Below are 14,753 nucleotides of genomic sequence, written 5' to 3' on the forward strand. Positions count from 1 at the left end.
TTTATTTTGTCAATCATGAATTGTATAATTATTAAAAAAATTATGGTAGTCAAATTTTAATCAACCACTGCACTATAACATTTCATTTACTATAAATGTCACATTCCAATTACGTCCTTCGTTAAGAAATTAATTGCAACAAATGGGTATTTTTTCTGAGACATGAAATATTCCTTTGTTGCAATCAATGTTTACGGAGGAAATAGATGTGGTATAATGAATCTCTACCATTTAAAAATTTTATGCTTCTAATTCTACATGTATTTTGTTTTGGGGTTTTTGTCCCTCGGGAGAGTTACAACACTGAAACTGGATTCAGTTGAGGACGCCTGTACCTGCAAAGCAAACAGACCTCCGGATGGTTGGGGGTCCGCCTCCGAAGATTAAGTCAGCAAACGTTCGGAAATAAAACGTGCGGAAGTAAAGTTATCTGCTTGGATTCCAAGCTCAGGTAAAGTGAGATAAGTGACGTATTGTCTCGTATTGCGTGTCAAAAATCCTCTTTTTTGTCATAAATGACATAATGTTCCTATTTATAGGGTCCTTTTGAAAAGTGTGCCTTCCTAGGATCTGGTGACCTAGGAATTAGGTCACGCCGTTTTGCAGCGCCTCGGGATTTGGGCCTTAGAAGGCCGTTATCCCAGGGCCAATGCCTGAGTGACACGTGTCACTGTGCCCAAAGGATTTTGAAGCACTTTTTGTGTGACACGTGTCGCCACCTGAATGGTCCCTGCTGGATCTTCAGTCCACGTAGGACGGAGAAGAGTCCACCCTCCACGTGTCATCATTCCATAGGTCCAAATGGCACCTATACAGAGGACACGTGGCACTTTCTGATTGGGCCACCTGGCCGGGTATAAAATACCCAAATCATATTTCATTATTACATTATCGTGAATTTATACGGGCTATTTTACCGAATGATGGTGGGGGTGGTGCTTTTGCAACTCCAATATTGGTATATGGCTCGTGGAATAAACATACACTGCACATCGATAGGGATTTGGGTGGTGCCTAGAAACTATTGAATTTGGTATTCAAGATATGTTAGTTAAGGGGAACGATGGCCCACGATTTGGCTCAATTGGCCTAACACGCGGAGATGAATGCATGTCTTAAAGGCCTTCAGTGAGGAGCATTTACACGGATTATGTTTCTTTGGTTAATACACGGATTATGTTTCTTTGGTTAATATGCTTGAGGATGAATTGTCATACATGTTAGTCTTATACAGATGGTATTACGGTAGATAATAACACTATTAATAAGAATTATCTCATGTACTTTTTAAAAGGTAGGGATAATAATAAAAAGAAATCCATCCTTTAAACGAAAGGTATCATATTTGTGTTTTTTTTTTTCTTCTTCTTCTTCGGGAGGAAGGTATCATATTGATTAATCCCCCTCACAAGTCATAGGAAATTTGCATGGCTAAGATTGTTGTGGATAACTATTAGCGCAACACCAACAAAAACTAAAAGAAATATTAATGCAATGTACCTTACATTATTATGCTTGCAACTTATTATAAACCACATGCTTACCTCTAATCTTCGGTTTAATTATTTTGTCTAATATGGAAGGAACATATTAACAATATTCAAACAACAATTTGTGACCTTGGAACTTGTAACACAAGTATGTACGATTACTTATTAAAAACTCATTAATTAGTGATTTACGAATTAAATTATTGCTAAAATTATTGTTGTGTTCATGGTAAAGATTCCGCGTGGATGAAATAACACTCATCTTCCAAGATTTTATACATTTGTTAATAGTATTTCTTTGCCCCACTTCTCCTCAATAGTTGGAACAATTCAATATATTATTTTCTAAATTTAGGCATATATAAATAAAATGGGTCATTATCACCTACTAATATTATTGGAAATGGCCTAATTCGCCTAATAAGGGCCAATATACCACAATCAAAACGATGAAAGTTACTAAATAACTTGAACTAATTAGCTAAAATAATCTTGTTTTTAGGTGGGAACTTGCGTCCAAAAATTATAATAGGTGAAAAATAATGATCGGTCAATATGATCGAGCCAAGAGGGGGTAAAAAAAGGAAAAATTATTAGTATTGATTATGAGACTTAATGTAAACAAAGTTGTAGGTGAAATATTAAATTAATAACTTTTATCATAACAAAATTATTAGGGAAATTCTCACCGGTAACACCCAACTTTTGTTTTTTCTCAACGGTAGAATGCAAATTTTTTTATTATCATTAGTAATCACCAATTAGTAATACTAATTTACTGGTAACATTAATGAAATATTTACCTAATTATTGACTAACTATGGATTAATAATAACACAATTACAAACCTACCCTTCTAAAAAATCACTTCCCTCCAAAGTTATATGCTACTTTCCCTCCTTAATCAATTACCCCTTTATATAAACCTTATACAACCCAATTCTATTTGTACTCCTTGTTCTCCTTCTTCTCAATTTCTCTTAATACTACCATGGCTAATCAAAATGCTCCAGCGAAAGGTTCTTGAGACAGGAGGTCAGCTATAGGGAATGAGTCACCGTGATCTGCGACAATACTCAATTGTTTTCCAGTTAGATTAACAACATAATTTGCAAGCTGATGACTTGCAATTAGTATACTAGATGAAGCCCTGAAGTTATTTGATTAGACATAAGTGGTTAAAGGAAATAAATAGGGGCAATTGAGTCATTTCGTAGCTAATTTTCCACTTAACATAGTAACCATGGTTAAGGACTTAGCTAAAAGTTTCATTAATGTTACCAGTAAATTAGTATTACTAATCGGTGATTACTAATGATAATCCAAAATATTATATTCTACCATTGAGAAAAAACGGAAGTTGGGTGTTACCGGTGAGAATTTCCCAAATTATTAAATTGTCAACTAATTTTTTTATTACATATATCTTCATACTTTGTCTATTATAAATCTGAGTGTATATACATTCAAAAAAGCGTGTAAAATAGTTATACCATAACTAACCATTTGTTTGGATAGGAAAGTGTAAGGGAAAGGGAATGGAGGGAAGAAGAAGGAATGGTGGGAGAGGAAAGGAAAAGGAGTGAGAAGATAAAGTTACTTTTTTCCTCCAAATCTTTCCAACATTGAAAGAATTTGGTTTATTAAAGGAGGGGAAAAAATGAATCGTTCCATTTCTTTTTCCTTCTCTTTTATCATATGGTATATCGATAAATTCCTTATTTTCTCTTCTCTTCCTTTCCCTTCAATTCTCTCAATCTAAATAAAGTGTAAATATCAAACAAGTAGTATATCTTATACTCGCCAGACACATATTTGCACTTATGAAGTCTATAAAAGATGGTAACTATATAACAATATGAAAATTTTCAAATTAGGTGCATAGAAGACAAATAATAGCTAAATTAGTGACAAGACTTTTACCAACAAATTGACACAAACGAGGACACTAATGCATTGATTTCCACTCCCCCCATTCATTCCTTTCTTATCCTCTCCCACCGTTAATAGTCTTTGATAACATACCAATTGGCAATTGCCAATTTGTAAGGAATATAAGATCCTCCTTACTAAATGCTATTTGAGACCTATTTATATTCTATCCTTTTCTCTATTTAAGATGTCAATTTTGTCACACTCAATGTCGGCCAACTTGGTCACTTTTTTTTCAACACGTTCATTGCAAATTTGTAACATGGCTAGCTATATTGCTTGCACTTGCTCTTTGGCTATCCATTAATCATCATGCAACTCTATATGCAAGTACACAAATGTCTTTAGGATGGATGTACCAATGTCGGGGTTCAGGATGGCTCGGTTATAACTCATAACGCGACACTACTAGTAGAGAGATTGTTTCCTAAAGACCTATACCTTTCATAATCGACCTCATTGGCTCATTGCGATAACAACATTATAGTTCCCTAATATCATTTTTTGAGTAATATGTAAAAGACTTCTTATGCCGTTACTTTTTCTTAATCTACCTTGTTAGATGTTTACGCTCTTTCTTGTATGTATTTACTTCCACGGTTCCACCTGGTATCTATCTAGATGATCGCATCATCATTGTAAACGGTAGGGCAATTCAAGCATCTACAAATTATAAGATTTGTGAAAATTCTATAACCTAGCATTTCCAAACATCCGATTTTAAAAAAATATGTACCACCCAACTCCAAAATCATGTAATGCTTGACTAGGTTCTACTGTATCATCTATTCAACTAAAAAGAAAAAGAAAATTTATCAAAACTGAGAAGCTTTGTGGTCAGTTAAACAGCTTTACAAACTGACCGCGCTTGCAAGACTGGTAAATGAGGGTCTGTATCTGTGAGTCTGACTAGCACAAATTTTGGCAAATAACATACCTTACTTACCTTCCCATACCTCCAAATTCATGTACTCGGCTGAGCACAGCCGCACAGGACATGACAACAATGAAGCCAGTCAAATCCGGTGAAAACAGACGGCTGCAACATTAGAAGATAGCCACATTATGCTCTCATTGCAGGAATTTTGGAAGACTAATCCAAGTCAATGACCTGCTTATTTTGGAAGCATTTCAGGGGCTCTGATCCTAAGACCTTCACTGCCTTGTTCCCAAATGCTTCACTAACGGAGCCAAATTCAGTTTCGTCATCATCACTGTCAATTTCTTTTGGAGTCACTCGATTCTGATAACTCCTGCGTTTGATAAGAAATACATTAAAGTAGTAGCTAACTAAGTTCATTCTTGATTTCCTACGGAAAAATGATTTTCCCAAGAATGGATTGTTCGATCTGATGATTTGCTTAAACCTCTTTTCTTCTTCGGCTGACCAGGAAAGAGAAACCTCCTCACCCATACGGTCGAACTTCCAATGGAAGAAAGCCAAACCCAGCTCACGCCTTAATTTCATCCTGTTTTCTGCAATGTGAAATCTGTAGCATTCTACCGAACCAGGAAAGAAGCAGTTGCATGACTCTAGTCTTCCCTTCCCCACAAGTTTGATTCCACAACTGGAATTCGCTTCTTGCATTTCTGGAGTCCAGATTTGAGTGCCTAGCCATTTCGAATCACTCTCAGAAGTAATACCAGTCCAAACAGGAACCTCAGCTTGAAATTGCGGCCCAACTAAGACATACTTCTCGACAGGGTAATCCTCAAAAGTTGGAATGACTACTCTTTTTGTTTCTGAAATGTTGACAATTTCAAGTTCTTGTTTCTGTAATCCGGTCTCGAGTTGATACTCTGAAGAATTATCGAACTTACACTTTTCAACGGAGAATGACTTGCAACATTGACAAGGAGGAGTATTCGTTAAAGACAGAAGCCTTTTGCTGCATCTGAGTCCTTCAGCAGAATCAGAGATACTATCGTCTTCATACATGGAAGGATGGATCTTATGTTTCTTCTGCATTTATTGAAACATTCAGAATAGATTATATTGGCTTAAGAGAGCCAAGGCAAGTAACCATTCACCACCATCATTAAAGAAAATGAAATGTACATCCCAAAATAACACAGATCAACACGTGATTTTTTCATACATCTATAGTATTATTAAAACTCATGGGACAATATGCTACCGCGTCACCCTTCTTTCAAAATAATTTGGTGCCACATATGCTATGTGCCATCCTATGTGTCATCACCCTCCTCTCACCTTGAATTGTAGTACTCTGTAATATTTAGTCTCTTTGCAAAACTTTTCTCATTGGCGATACTTTAATTCACTATAATAAATTTGTTAAATGTACTTGAAAAACTCTTCATATGTATAACTTCCCAACATAAATTTAATCAAGAAAATTAAACAATAATTTACAATCTAATTTGATTTAACGAATATAAATGGCAGGATTTATTAAGCATATTAACCATAAATTCACACCTTTTTTTTTTTTTTTTTTTTTTTTTGTCATTAGTATATAGTTATACATATTATCTTGTACTTATTACTATTCATTCAAAAAAAAAAAACTTGTACTTATTATTTATGAAATAAGCATATATTTGCCTAAATCAAACATGACCCTAGTTGTTACTTTTGTTACTAGACTAGACCTTATTATTGGTGGGTCGGGTTAGGTCAATCAGGGTCGGATTAAAGAGGGTCACATTTTACAGGGCCAAATCGATCACTTGTTATAGCGGGTCGATAATGACCCTAGTACAAATGAATACAAAAATATGAATGTAATTCATTCTAACATTATCTTTTTTTTTTTTTTTTTTTTTTATGTATTAAATTAGAAAAACATTTTAGCCCTCTATTCACCCTATCCAATAATGACCCCCCCTAACCCTATCATCATTAGGCCACCCTATCCAATAACCATGTCTACTTGTTAATTGTTACCGCTAATAAGTTTCATATAATACAACCTTTAACTTTTTGTTTTTTTGTGTTTTGGTATTTGTTTTTTGAAATCTCTATTATTTAAGTGAAGGAGGAAAGAAGATTCCAAAATACCTTTTTCACTTCAAATTTTTTTTTCCTTTTTTTTTTTTTTTTTTTTAAAACATTTCACTTCAATTAATTATTTATTTATAAATATTTGAAAATAGATTTAGACATTAAAAAAAAAAAAAAAAAAAAAAAAAGAAGATAAAAGGTATAATAATTTATAGACCTTCACAAAATAAAGATTGAACAATGGACAATTAATTGACTTACTTAGAACAAGAATCCAGACAATTATAAAAATACCATGGTATAAAAACAAGGCCGCGACGTCTTGGTTGGGCCGTTTTGTAAAGGAAATTCAATTGATCGAACCGAGATTGTCCGCATCAACAAGGGGTATTAAAAAATCCCGCGATTTTGTCCGAATCAAACATTTTAACCCTAATTCACCCCGCATTGAAAGTTACATCTATTATTTCCCACAAAAGTTACTTTCTATTCAAAGATATAGTGAAAGATTCCCCCATATCTCCCCACTTATGGCTCAAATCTTTTATTATGTCCCCATATCACCTCACTGATGGCTATAATCCTCTACTATCTTGAAATCAAATTTGCATCGAGACAACCGTGACATGGTCCGCGATCAACGCATCATAAGTGTTACCGCGACACCGCAACCGTTCCCGTGATCGTAATCGAAACCGCATTTTCGAACCATGAAAAATACAATGTAAATGAGGTTGTTCATTGGTCTTGAATTGACCAGAACAAAGACCAAAAATTCAAAATATAAGAACCGAAAACCGAATTGGTTTTGCTTTGACGGACCAAGACTAGACCCAAATGAGGTGTTTTAAACGGGTTTAAGAACTTTTCCTATATTTTTAAATATTTTTATGAAGTTATGAAAAAAAAAAAATATAAGGAAAATAACTGTTTAATGCCTATTTTGAACATTTAACATTATTACTCATAGTATAATATTATTTCAAGCATATTAAAGGTAAAAATTAAACATTATAGAAGATTTATTCATAATATTAAACAAATAAGTTGGTCTATCCAAGACTGGTTTTAAGGGGTTTTGGACCAGACCAAACCAAAAACCGAGTTATATTTCTCAACCCAAACATTGGATCGGTTCTCTTCGATCCAATCCAATTTTTAACTGAATTTTTAACACCCTTCAATGTTATCAAACTAGAATAGACAATCAATTTTTAAAAATAATTTGATTACATAACCCATTTTAATTTCATAAGAATATTGTATTTTTTTTTTTAAAAAAAATTCTTTCTAAGATCAAACTTGTTAACATTAGCCGCCCTTTTTTTTTTTCTTTTTTCTCTCCTCTCTCTTCTAGGGTTTTTTAGTTTTCTTGGCCATTTAGGCCGGAAATAGTCTAATTTCTTCGGAAATAGTCTAATTTCCGACCCTTTTTCTTTAATTTAAGGGCTTGTTTGACATCAGTTTTGGTTTTCAGTTTCCTGATTTTTTGAAAACTAAAAACTAAAAACCAAAAACCGGAAACAAGAAAAAGTGTTTCCACTTTTCTGTTGTCAGTTTTCAAAATTATCATGATGTTAATAAGTTTATATAATTTTTAATTCATTATGGGACACATATTATATACTTTTAAAAAAACAAAAAACCAAAAAACAAAAACCACAGCAATGCCAAACGAACCCTTAGTTTTTTGTTTCGTTTTGGTTTGTTTGCTTTGTTTTGTTCTCTCCGTCGGTGAAAGTCTGTCCCAATTTTTTTGGGTTTTTTCCAATTCTTTTTGGGATTTTGATTCTCATCCATGGAAGGGAATTTTATTTTTAGGGTTCTTATAATAATTGGGAAGGTGATTTGGATTCCTATGGGACTGGGATTTGTCATCAACTTGTCAATCAAAACACACCGCAGATTGCGAAGGTCTCATCTTGGAAAGATACAAAGACATTGAAAATCATTGCTCGCGTTAAGCTTGAAGCGATGAAGTATGAGCTATGTCAAATATGCAAATTAGTTATGATTTTGATTGTACAGATCTTTACTATTGTAGATGCCGTATGGCTTTTATTTAATGATATTATTACTTCCCATTCAAAAAAAAAAAAAAAAAACTTTGTTAACATATAATTTAAACAAGCATTGCATATTTGCATGCATGAACACTAATTCCCATTATTAAAAGTCGTTTTAGATGTTGACCGGCACTAAGGTTGAAAATTATTGTGTAAGTGGGGTTTGCGGGGAATTAAAAATCATAGAATAAAGATAGTGAGATAATAGTTTATTTAAAAGTAAGAGCAAAGAATGTGAAAAGAGAGATAATAAAAATAAGAAAACGATTTTTATTAAAAAAAAAAAAAGGAAGTGGTGCACTTAAAGAAAACAACCGTAAATAGAAAGTAATGCACCTAAAAAAAAACAAAGGGGTAGTATTCAGTCTAAAATTTCCAATTTTAATATTTTACCATCCTCTCATCCCTTTGTACTATCTAATACAATAATTAAGAAAGTTATTTCAATATATTAACATTATTTTTCAATTTAAAAGAAATAATCCATGACATATGGGATACCAAAGAGTTTAGTATCTAACATTGGACCACCAAGTCTCATATTGAAACCTAAATCCCTTAAAACGGATGGCTTGTTTAGGAGAGATTATAACAAGCGGCAAATAAGCTATGTTCCTTAAGATCCTTTGAGAGCCTAAAAGGCTAGAACAAGATAAGTTAAGAGGACTCATATTGGACCTCCAAGCCTTCCAGAGAAAAGGCCTCTGATAATTTATAATAGCACCAAGTTCCAAGTAAACAGCTTAATGCAGGCTGCAGCCAGAAAATGACCATAACAAGCTCTATATGTCACCTCTTAAGTCTGCTAATGAAACAATAAGAAGTCCCATCTTGTATGCATTGATAGAGCCCCAGAAGGATAAAAGGGTGAAAGAAATGTTGCACTATCTACCTCAATAACGCTTTCCTTCTCAGTTCCCTTTAAATCTCATATGTTCTTCTTTTACGTTGTGACTACTAAATCCATTCCTTCCTATCTAATGCCTCCTATCCATCTAGCAGATATTGTTAAAGCCTCTTAAACATTATATATCTGTTATTTCTTACAGATGCCCAATAATGTTTATTCTTTTCTACAGTAAAGTATGAACAGCACATCTCAACCCAGATGGATTTCATTTCAATATTCCTACCCACAATGCCCTCTTACTTCCATTTCTGTATCTGCCTCAGTCAATGCTCCCACGTATATGGATTTTTTTTTTCCTAACAATTAATTTAATTATCCTCCACCAAGAAAGGTAGCCAATATATCCCACAAAATCATCATTACCCAAACTGCGAGAATTGAATTTCCACTTTCAATTCCGTACAGAGTATTCAAATTTTCTAAAGCTCATCTGAACAAAGATCTTCTACCCTCTCTTTGCCTGTTTCATGCAAATCATCTGAGACACTGCAATCTAAAATAGCAATCACCAAACAAAAAGTCTTGGAATTCAGAAATGACTCTTCATTGAATTTAGTAATTGAGGATAATTGGATATTAACTATCTGCTTCTTTAGCATACTCATTGACAGCATCACAGCGTCACGAGGAGGAGGGGATAAAGCTGCCTATATCTCCAAAACCTTGATCCAACAAAAGTAATAAGATATGCCCCTGGCTCAGAGCCTCATCGTAAGTTATAACACCAAGTAGCCCTTTCTTTTCTCATCCCATTTACCAAATTGTTCATAGAGTATGTTTTATATATTTAAATCTATGCAGCTAGAAGAAAAAAAAAAACAAAATTTCTACATCATTTAGCACCTAAGCACATTAGCGATAGCGATACAAACAACCTAATAAACAGCGAACTACTTGCAAAAAAGTTCAGTCAAAACTCGCTATTCAAGTAAATAAACAAGCTCAGACGTATTTTTTTTAATCATTACAAATAAGCCAAGCACGAACAACATCATGTTCAACTCATTAATATTCGTCAATAACTTGCTTAAGTTTGTTTGTAAGCTTGTTCATGTTCCGTGAAACTAAGTTTATAGCTTGTTCTAGCTGGAAAAAATATCTTACATTTTAAAATTGCTTCAGTATTTATGCATATCTTTTAAAAAAATAAATTTTCGTTACACATGAAAATTTGGCAAAATTTTTGTATATAGAAACATTGAAATACATGTGGTTATTAGATGTTCCAAAATAAATTTTTAAAGGTACTTAAGGCTGATTGATTTAATCAAACTTAAATTAAACTTGTTTATGCTCAAGCTCAAACTTAAATGCAAAGGAGCATGCTCATGAACAAAGATTGAACAAACCAAACTATAAAAAGTCGAGCTTAAGCTAGAATTCCAAATCTCATTCAATCTCGACTAAGCTCGAAAACTAATAATCTTCATCAAGTTTAGCTCGAACAAACTAGAAATCAGCTCAACTTGACTCATATCTAGTTGTACCCTGCATGCTATATGCCTAAATAATCAATCCCTTCCAGTATCACCCTTCGTGGTGCCAAAAAATTCCTATAAAATCATTCACTGAGATAGACATTTCAAGAAAGAGACCAATCTATGACATAGCAATAATGTCAAAATTCTACCTGTTTGACTGCTTTCTCAAGATTCTCTTTTAAAGCCTCCCAAAACATTTCACAAAAAATTGATTAAGCATCATTTTAACATTGATCAAATAAAAAATAACTTAGATACAAATTACACGATGCTATTAATAAAGTGATATAGTTGCCTCTTCCCTCTTCGATAACTCATTCAAACTTACTCTAATTATAATCCCTTTGATCTTTCTATTGATATGAGTACATGACTAATCAGATGCGTGATGTTAAACCATTCAAGTGAGAAAGCATCAACCAACTTCAGTGACTCCCTGATATGATACTAAATATTCTGCCTCTTTGAAGAAACTCTCAAATCTTTTAACATTTCAATTTCCATAAATGTATGATATCATTAGAAACTACTCATACTAGAACTATTATTACACATGAAAACCATTTCTCATCTTTTCATGTTGATGTGATCAACTATCTTAAAAGTCCGCTTATCAAAACTCAAAAGTGGCAGTTTATGTCTCGAAAGAACAAACTAGATGGAAATTGGACATATATTCAAACATATAAGTCCAATATTCTGTTAACATCAATACCTATCGAGTATACACCTAAGTTTCTTGATCATTGACTCATTGTATATCAGTGTATCACCCATCCGTTATAGGTGGGCATCATTATCTTCAACATAATCATTGTACATTAATTCTTTTGATAACCTAAAAGTTTTATTAAATGCATCAATCAAAACTATGACATAGATAGATCTAGCTTCAACAAATTTTTTAATCATATAATTTGACCATCTAAAAAATTAAATCAAATGGAGAAGGGGCTAATTATACCTGATGAAAACGAGATTGCTGATCATTTGAATCAGTATATCTTTTTCGCAGTCTTGCTTCCCGTAACATAAGTGCTATTGAGCAGAAATCCTTGTGACTACTTTCCATCCATCTTGAGCTTCCTGATAAAACTCCTATGGACGGATGACAAGGGTTTCTTGCAACTTTGATCATCCAGCCAAGCAATTCTCCAAACATGTCACGTTTCCTCTTGCGAAAAGAACTATCTTCATCAATGGCACCTTCCTTCGTTTTTCCAATAAACTCCTTACTATTACATAATCCATCCCCATCATCAACAGCAAGCTTAACCACAACGTTATGCACTTCGGTTCCCTCTTCAGCATTTGGCAAATGCAAAGTTTCCTTCACAGTGACTTTGACATTCTTGCAAATCTTATCATATCCAATGCCATTATTATCCATAGTAAACTCATTCTCATCTGTTGAAAAATTCCTTAACCTTTTCTCCAATTCTAATGACAATAACCCTAAACTACCTCCACACTCATAACTCCCATTTGCTGAAACCTTTTCTCTAGTAATTCTATTCAACCATTGGTCCAATTCATCCAAATACTTGTAATAAATCAACTTAAGGGATCCACACATTGTACATTCAAATCCAAACTTTTCAGCAATTAAGCCCCACAAATTATCCTCCGAAACCGAATGATAACCGCCTCTATCTCTCACTAAACAGAATAGCTTGAATAAATCCACAGTTCGACCGTCCCCCAACAATGCCGGAATCGGCCTACTCCCATTGGCATACACACCCCTTGACAAAACCATTAAAACTTGATCAAACAAACCGCGCAAATTGTCATCACAATCACCCCATTTAACATCATCATCACTCTTAGAGAACAAACACCCATTAATTAGCTCACTATTCTCAGTGCAATTCACCTCAACCCGGTGATCGGAAATCGACCATCCGGCCATGAATTTCCCCTCTTTTCCTATCTCAATTCCTCCCAAATCAATTAAGCCTATACTAAATGCTGAAATGGGAATTGAACAGAGCAAAAAGATTTGATTTTTACTACAGAAACTCCATCAAAATCACTCTGTTTCTCTAATTTTAGGTTCAATGACTGATAACAGAGCAAACCCACAACATTTTTAATCAAATTAATTGAAATGGGTATCAAAGATTGTAGCTTTTTAGGTCAATTGATTACCTCAATGTGTTCTTCGGACATGCAAACAAACACCCATTTCTTCTGTTCCCAGTTGAGTCCACCTGAACTAAATTGAGCGCTGGAAATATTAAAAATTAAAATAAAATAAAATAAAATAAAAAAAGTGTATGAGAAAAATGAAAAGAATAGGAAGGTGGGCGTCTGAATTTTAGGAAGCTAAGATTAGAACAAATGGGGGTTTTGGAAATGTATGAAAGACATCATCAAGAAATTAGCTGGAAATGAAATTTTAATTAAAGGGGGAAAATAGAATAATTAAGGAGAAAAATGAATATATAGAATTTGTAGTTTGTTTTGGGTCAATATGAATATAGATGATGGTGCGAATTAAGGGTTCAAAGGGAATTTTTTAGGAGAGACAAGATGGGCTTGAAAGAACCCTAAATAATTTTGATTTTCGAACTTTGAGAAAATTTGGTTTTGTGTTTTATAAAGACAAAGAGAGATGGAGTATAAGATATTTTTTGGGGGGATCGTGGATTATTATATGGAATTATGTTTTTGACTATGAGGGTTTGGTGGAATGAATGAAATCACAAAAATTATCCACATTAATTTTAAGATTGGATCAATTTTATAATTGTTTTAAGATTTGATAAACTCGTAATAATACGGATTATACAAACTCTTAAATAGACCTGGTTCACACTAATTTATTGTGGACCACTTATAATAGAGATACTTTGGTCGTTTTATTAATTTAATAAAAAGGTCACTATGTTAAAATAATAGTCATTATGTTAAAATAAAAGTGATTGTGTTTTATAAAGGTCATAAGAGATAAAAAAAATTTAAATGAAAAATTTAAAATACCGGTCAATATGAATATTATAGGTCACTAGGTTAAAATTAGGATCATAATATCATACTTCAGTTTGCAACAATATTAAAAATCACACAAATTTTATTAAAGGTTACTATATTAAAATTAAGGTTACTATATTTAATATTAGGGTCACTATGTTCAATACAAAGCCAGTTACGCACATGTAGAACTTCGGGTCCACAATAATATTATTGTGAACCAGGTTCATACAAGTTTTTCTAATACGGATTAAGCAAATCTTGTATAAAATAGATCAGATTGGATGATATAAAAAAAAAATACAGAGTACAACGGTTTTAGGAGGCTGCCCTACTTTATTACATTAATAGACAAAATAAATCAAATGACAAAATTGTAAATAAATCTACAAAATATCTTATTAACCTACCATATTTGTCATAAGTGTGGGCCCGTATTTAAAGAAAATACGTTGATTTACTTACGGTTCTGTGATTTAACTTGCAATTTTTGTTTTATCAAGGTGATAAACTTGTAGCACATATATTAGTCGCCTCAAGCCTCGTAAATATCACCATTTACAACGCTAAATTATGTATGATCTAACATGAGAAATAGTATTCGTATAAAAAGTTATGGAGGTAATTATGCTATTTAGGATAATATTGGTCAGTAGATTAGACTATAAACCTATTGTATGTGATTTTTAAAGGCTTTCGAATTTAAGTCACTTATGTTGAAGTTAACCCCAAATTATTGTCGACGTGCTTGAAAGGATGTGATTTGATAATATTTTTCATACCGGGTGTTTAGTTGAGAAATGTTTGGGACAACACAAAATAAAGGATTGACTAGTCTGAGCCTCTAATGGGGTGTTTGCTTGAGAGGGAGTTGGAAGAAGAGTTCGATACCAAAAGGCTAAATTAAAAGGGGGAAAAAACTTAATAGAA

General features: G+C 33.2%; 1 protein-coding gene across 1 annotated transcript; it reads right to left on the reverse strand.

The window, feature by feature from the left end:
* Positions 1-4,178: 4,178 nt before the first annotated feature.
* On the reverse strand, positions 4,179-13,345 carry LOC145592008 (AT-rich interactive domain-containing protein 2-like). The gene is made up of 2 exons (XM_081648479.1): positions 11,812-13,345; positions 4,179-5,385 (listed from the first exon to the last, which is right to left on the reverse strand). Exons 1-2 carry the CDS (start codon positions 12,757-12,759, stop codon positions 4,516-4,518), a joined length of 1,818 nt encoding a protein of 605 aa, XP_081504605.1. The 5' UTR covers positions 12,760-13,345; the 3' UTR covers positions 4,179-4,515.
* Positions 13,346-14,753: the final 1,408 nt, after the last annotated feature.

The sequence above is a fragment of the Chenopodium album genome, chromosome 2 (genome assembly GCF_948465745.1).
Source record: "Chenopodium album chromosome 2, dcCheAlbu1.1, whole genome shotgun sequence".
In the NCBI taxonomy this organism is placed as follows: domain Eukaryota; kingdom Viridiplantae; phylum Streptophyta; class Magnoliopsida; order Caryophyllales; family Amaranthaceae; genus Chenopodium; species Chenopodium album.

What these genes read in the sequence shown, in the direction of transcription:
- LOC145592008 (XM_081648479.1), bottom strand. Translation starts at nt 12,759, where the DNA reads ATGGCCGGATGGTCGATTTCCGATCACCGGGTTGAGGTGAATTGCACT. An exon ending in AGCAATCTCGTTTTCATCAG is followed by an intron (nt 5,386 to 11,811) that starts GTATAATTAGCC and finishes CAATAAATGCAG; the next exon opens with AAGAAACATAAGATCCATCC.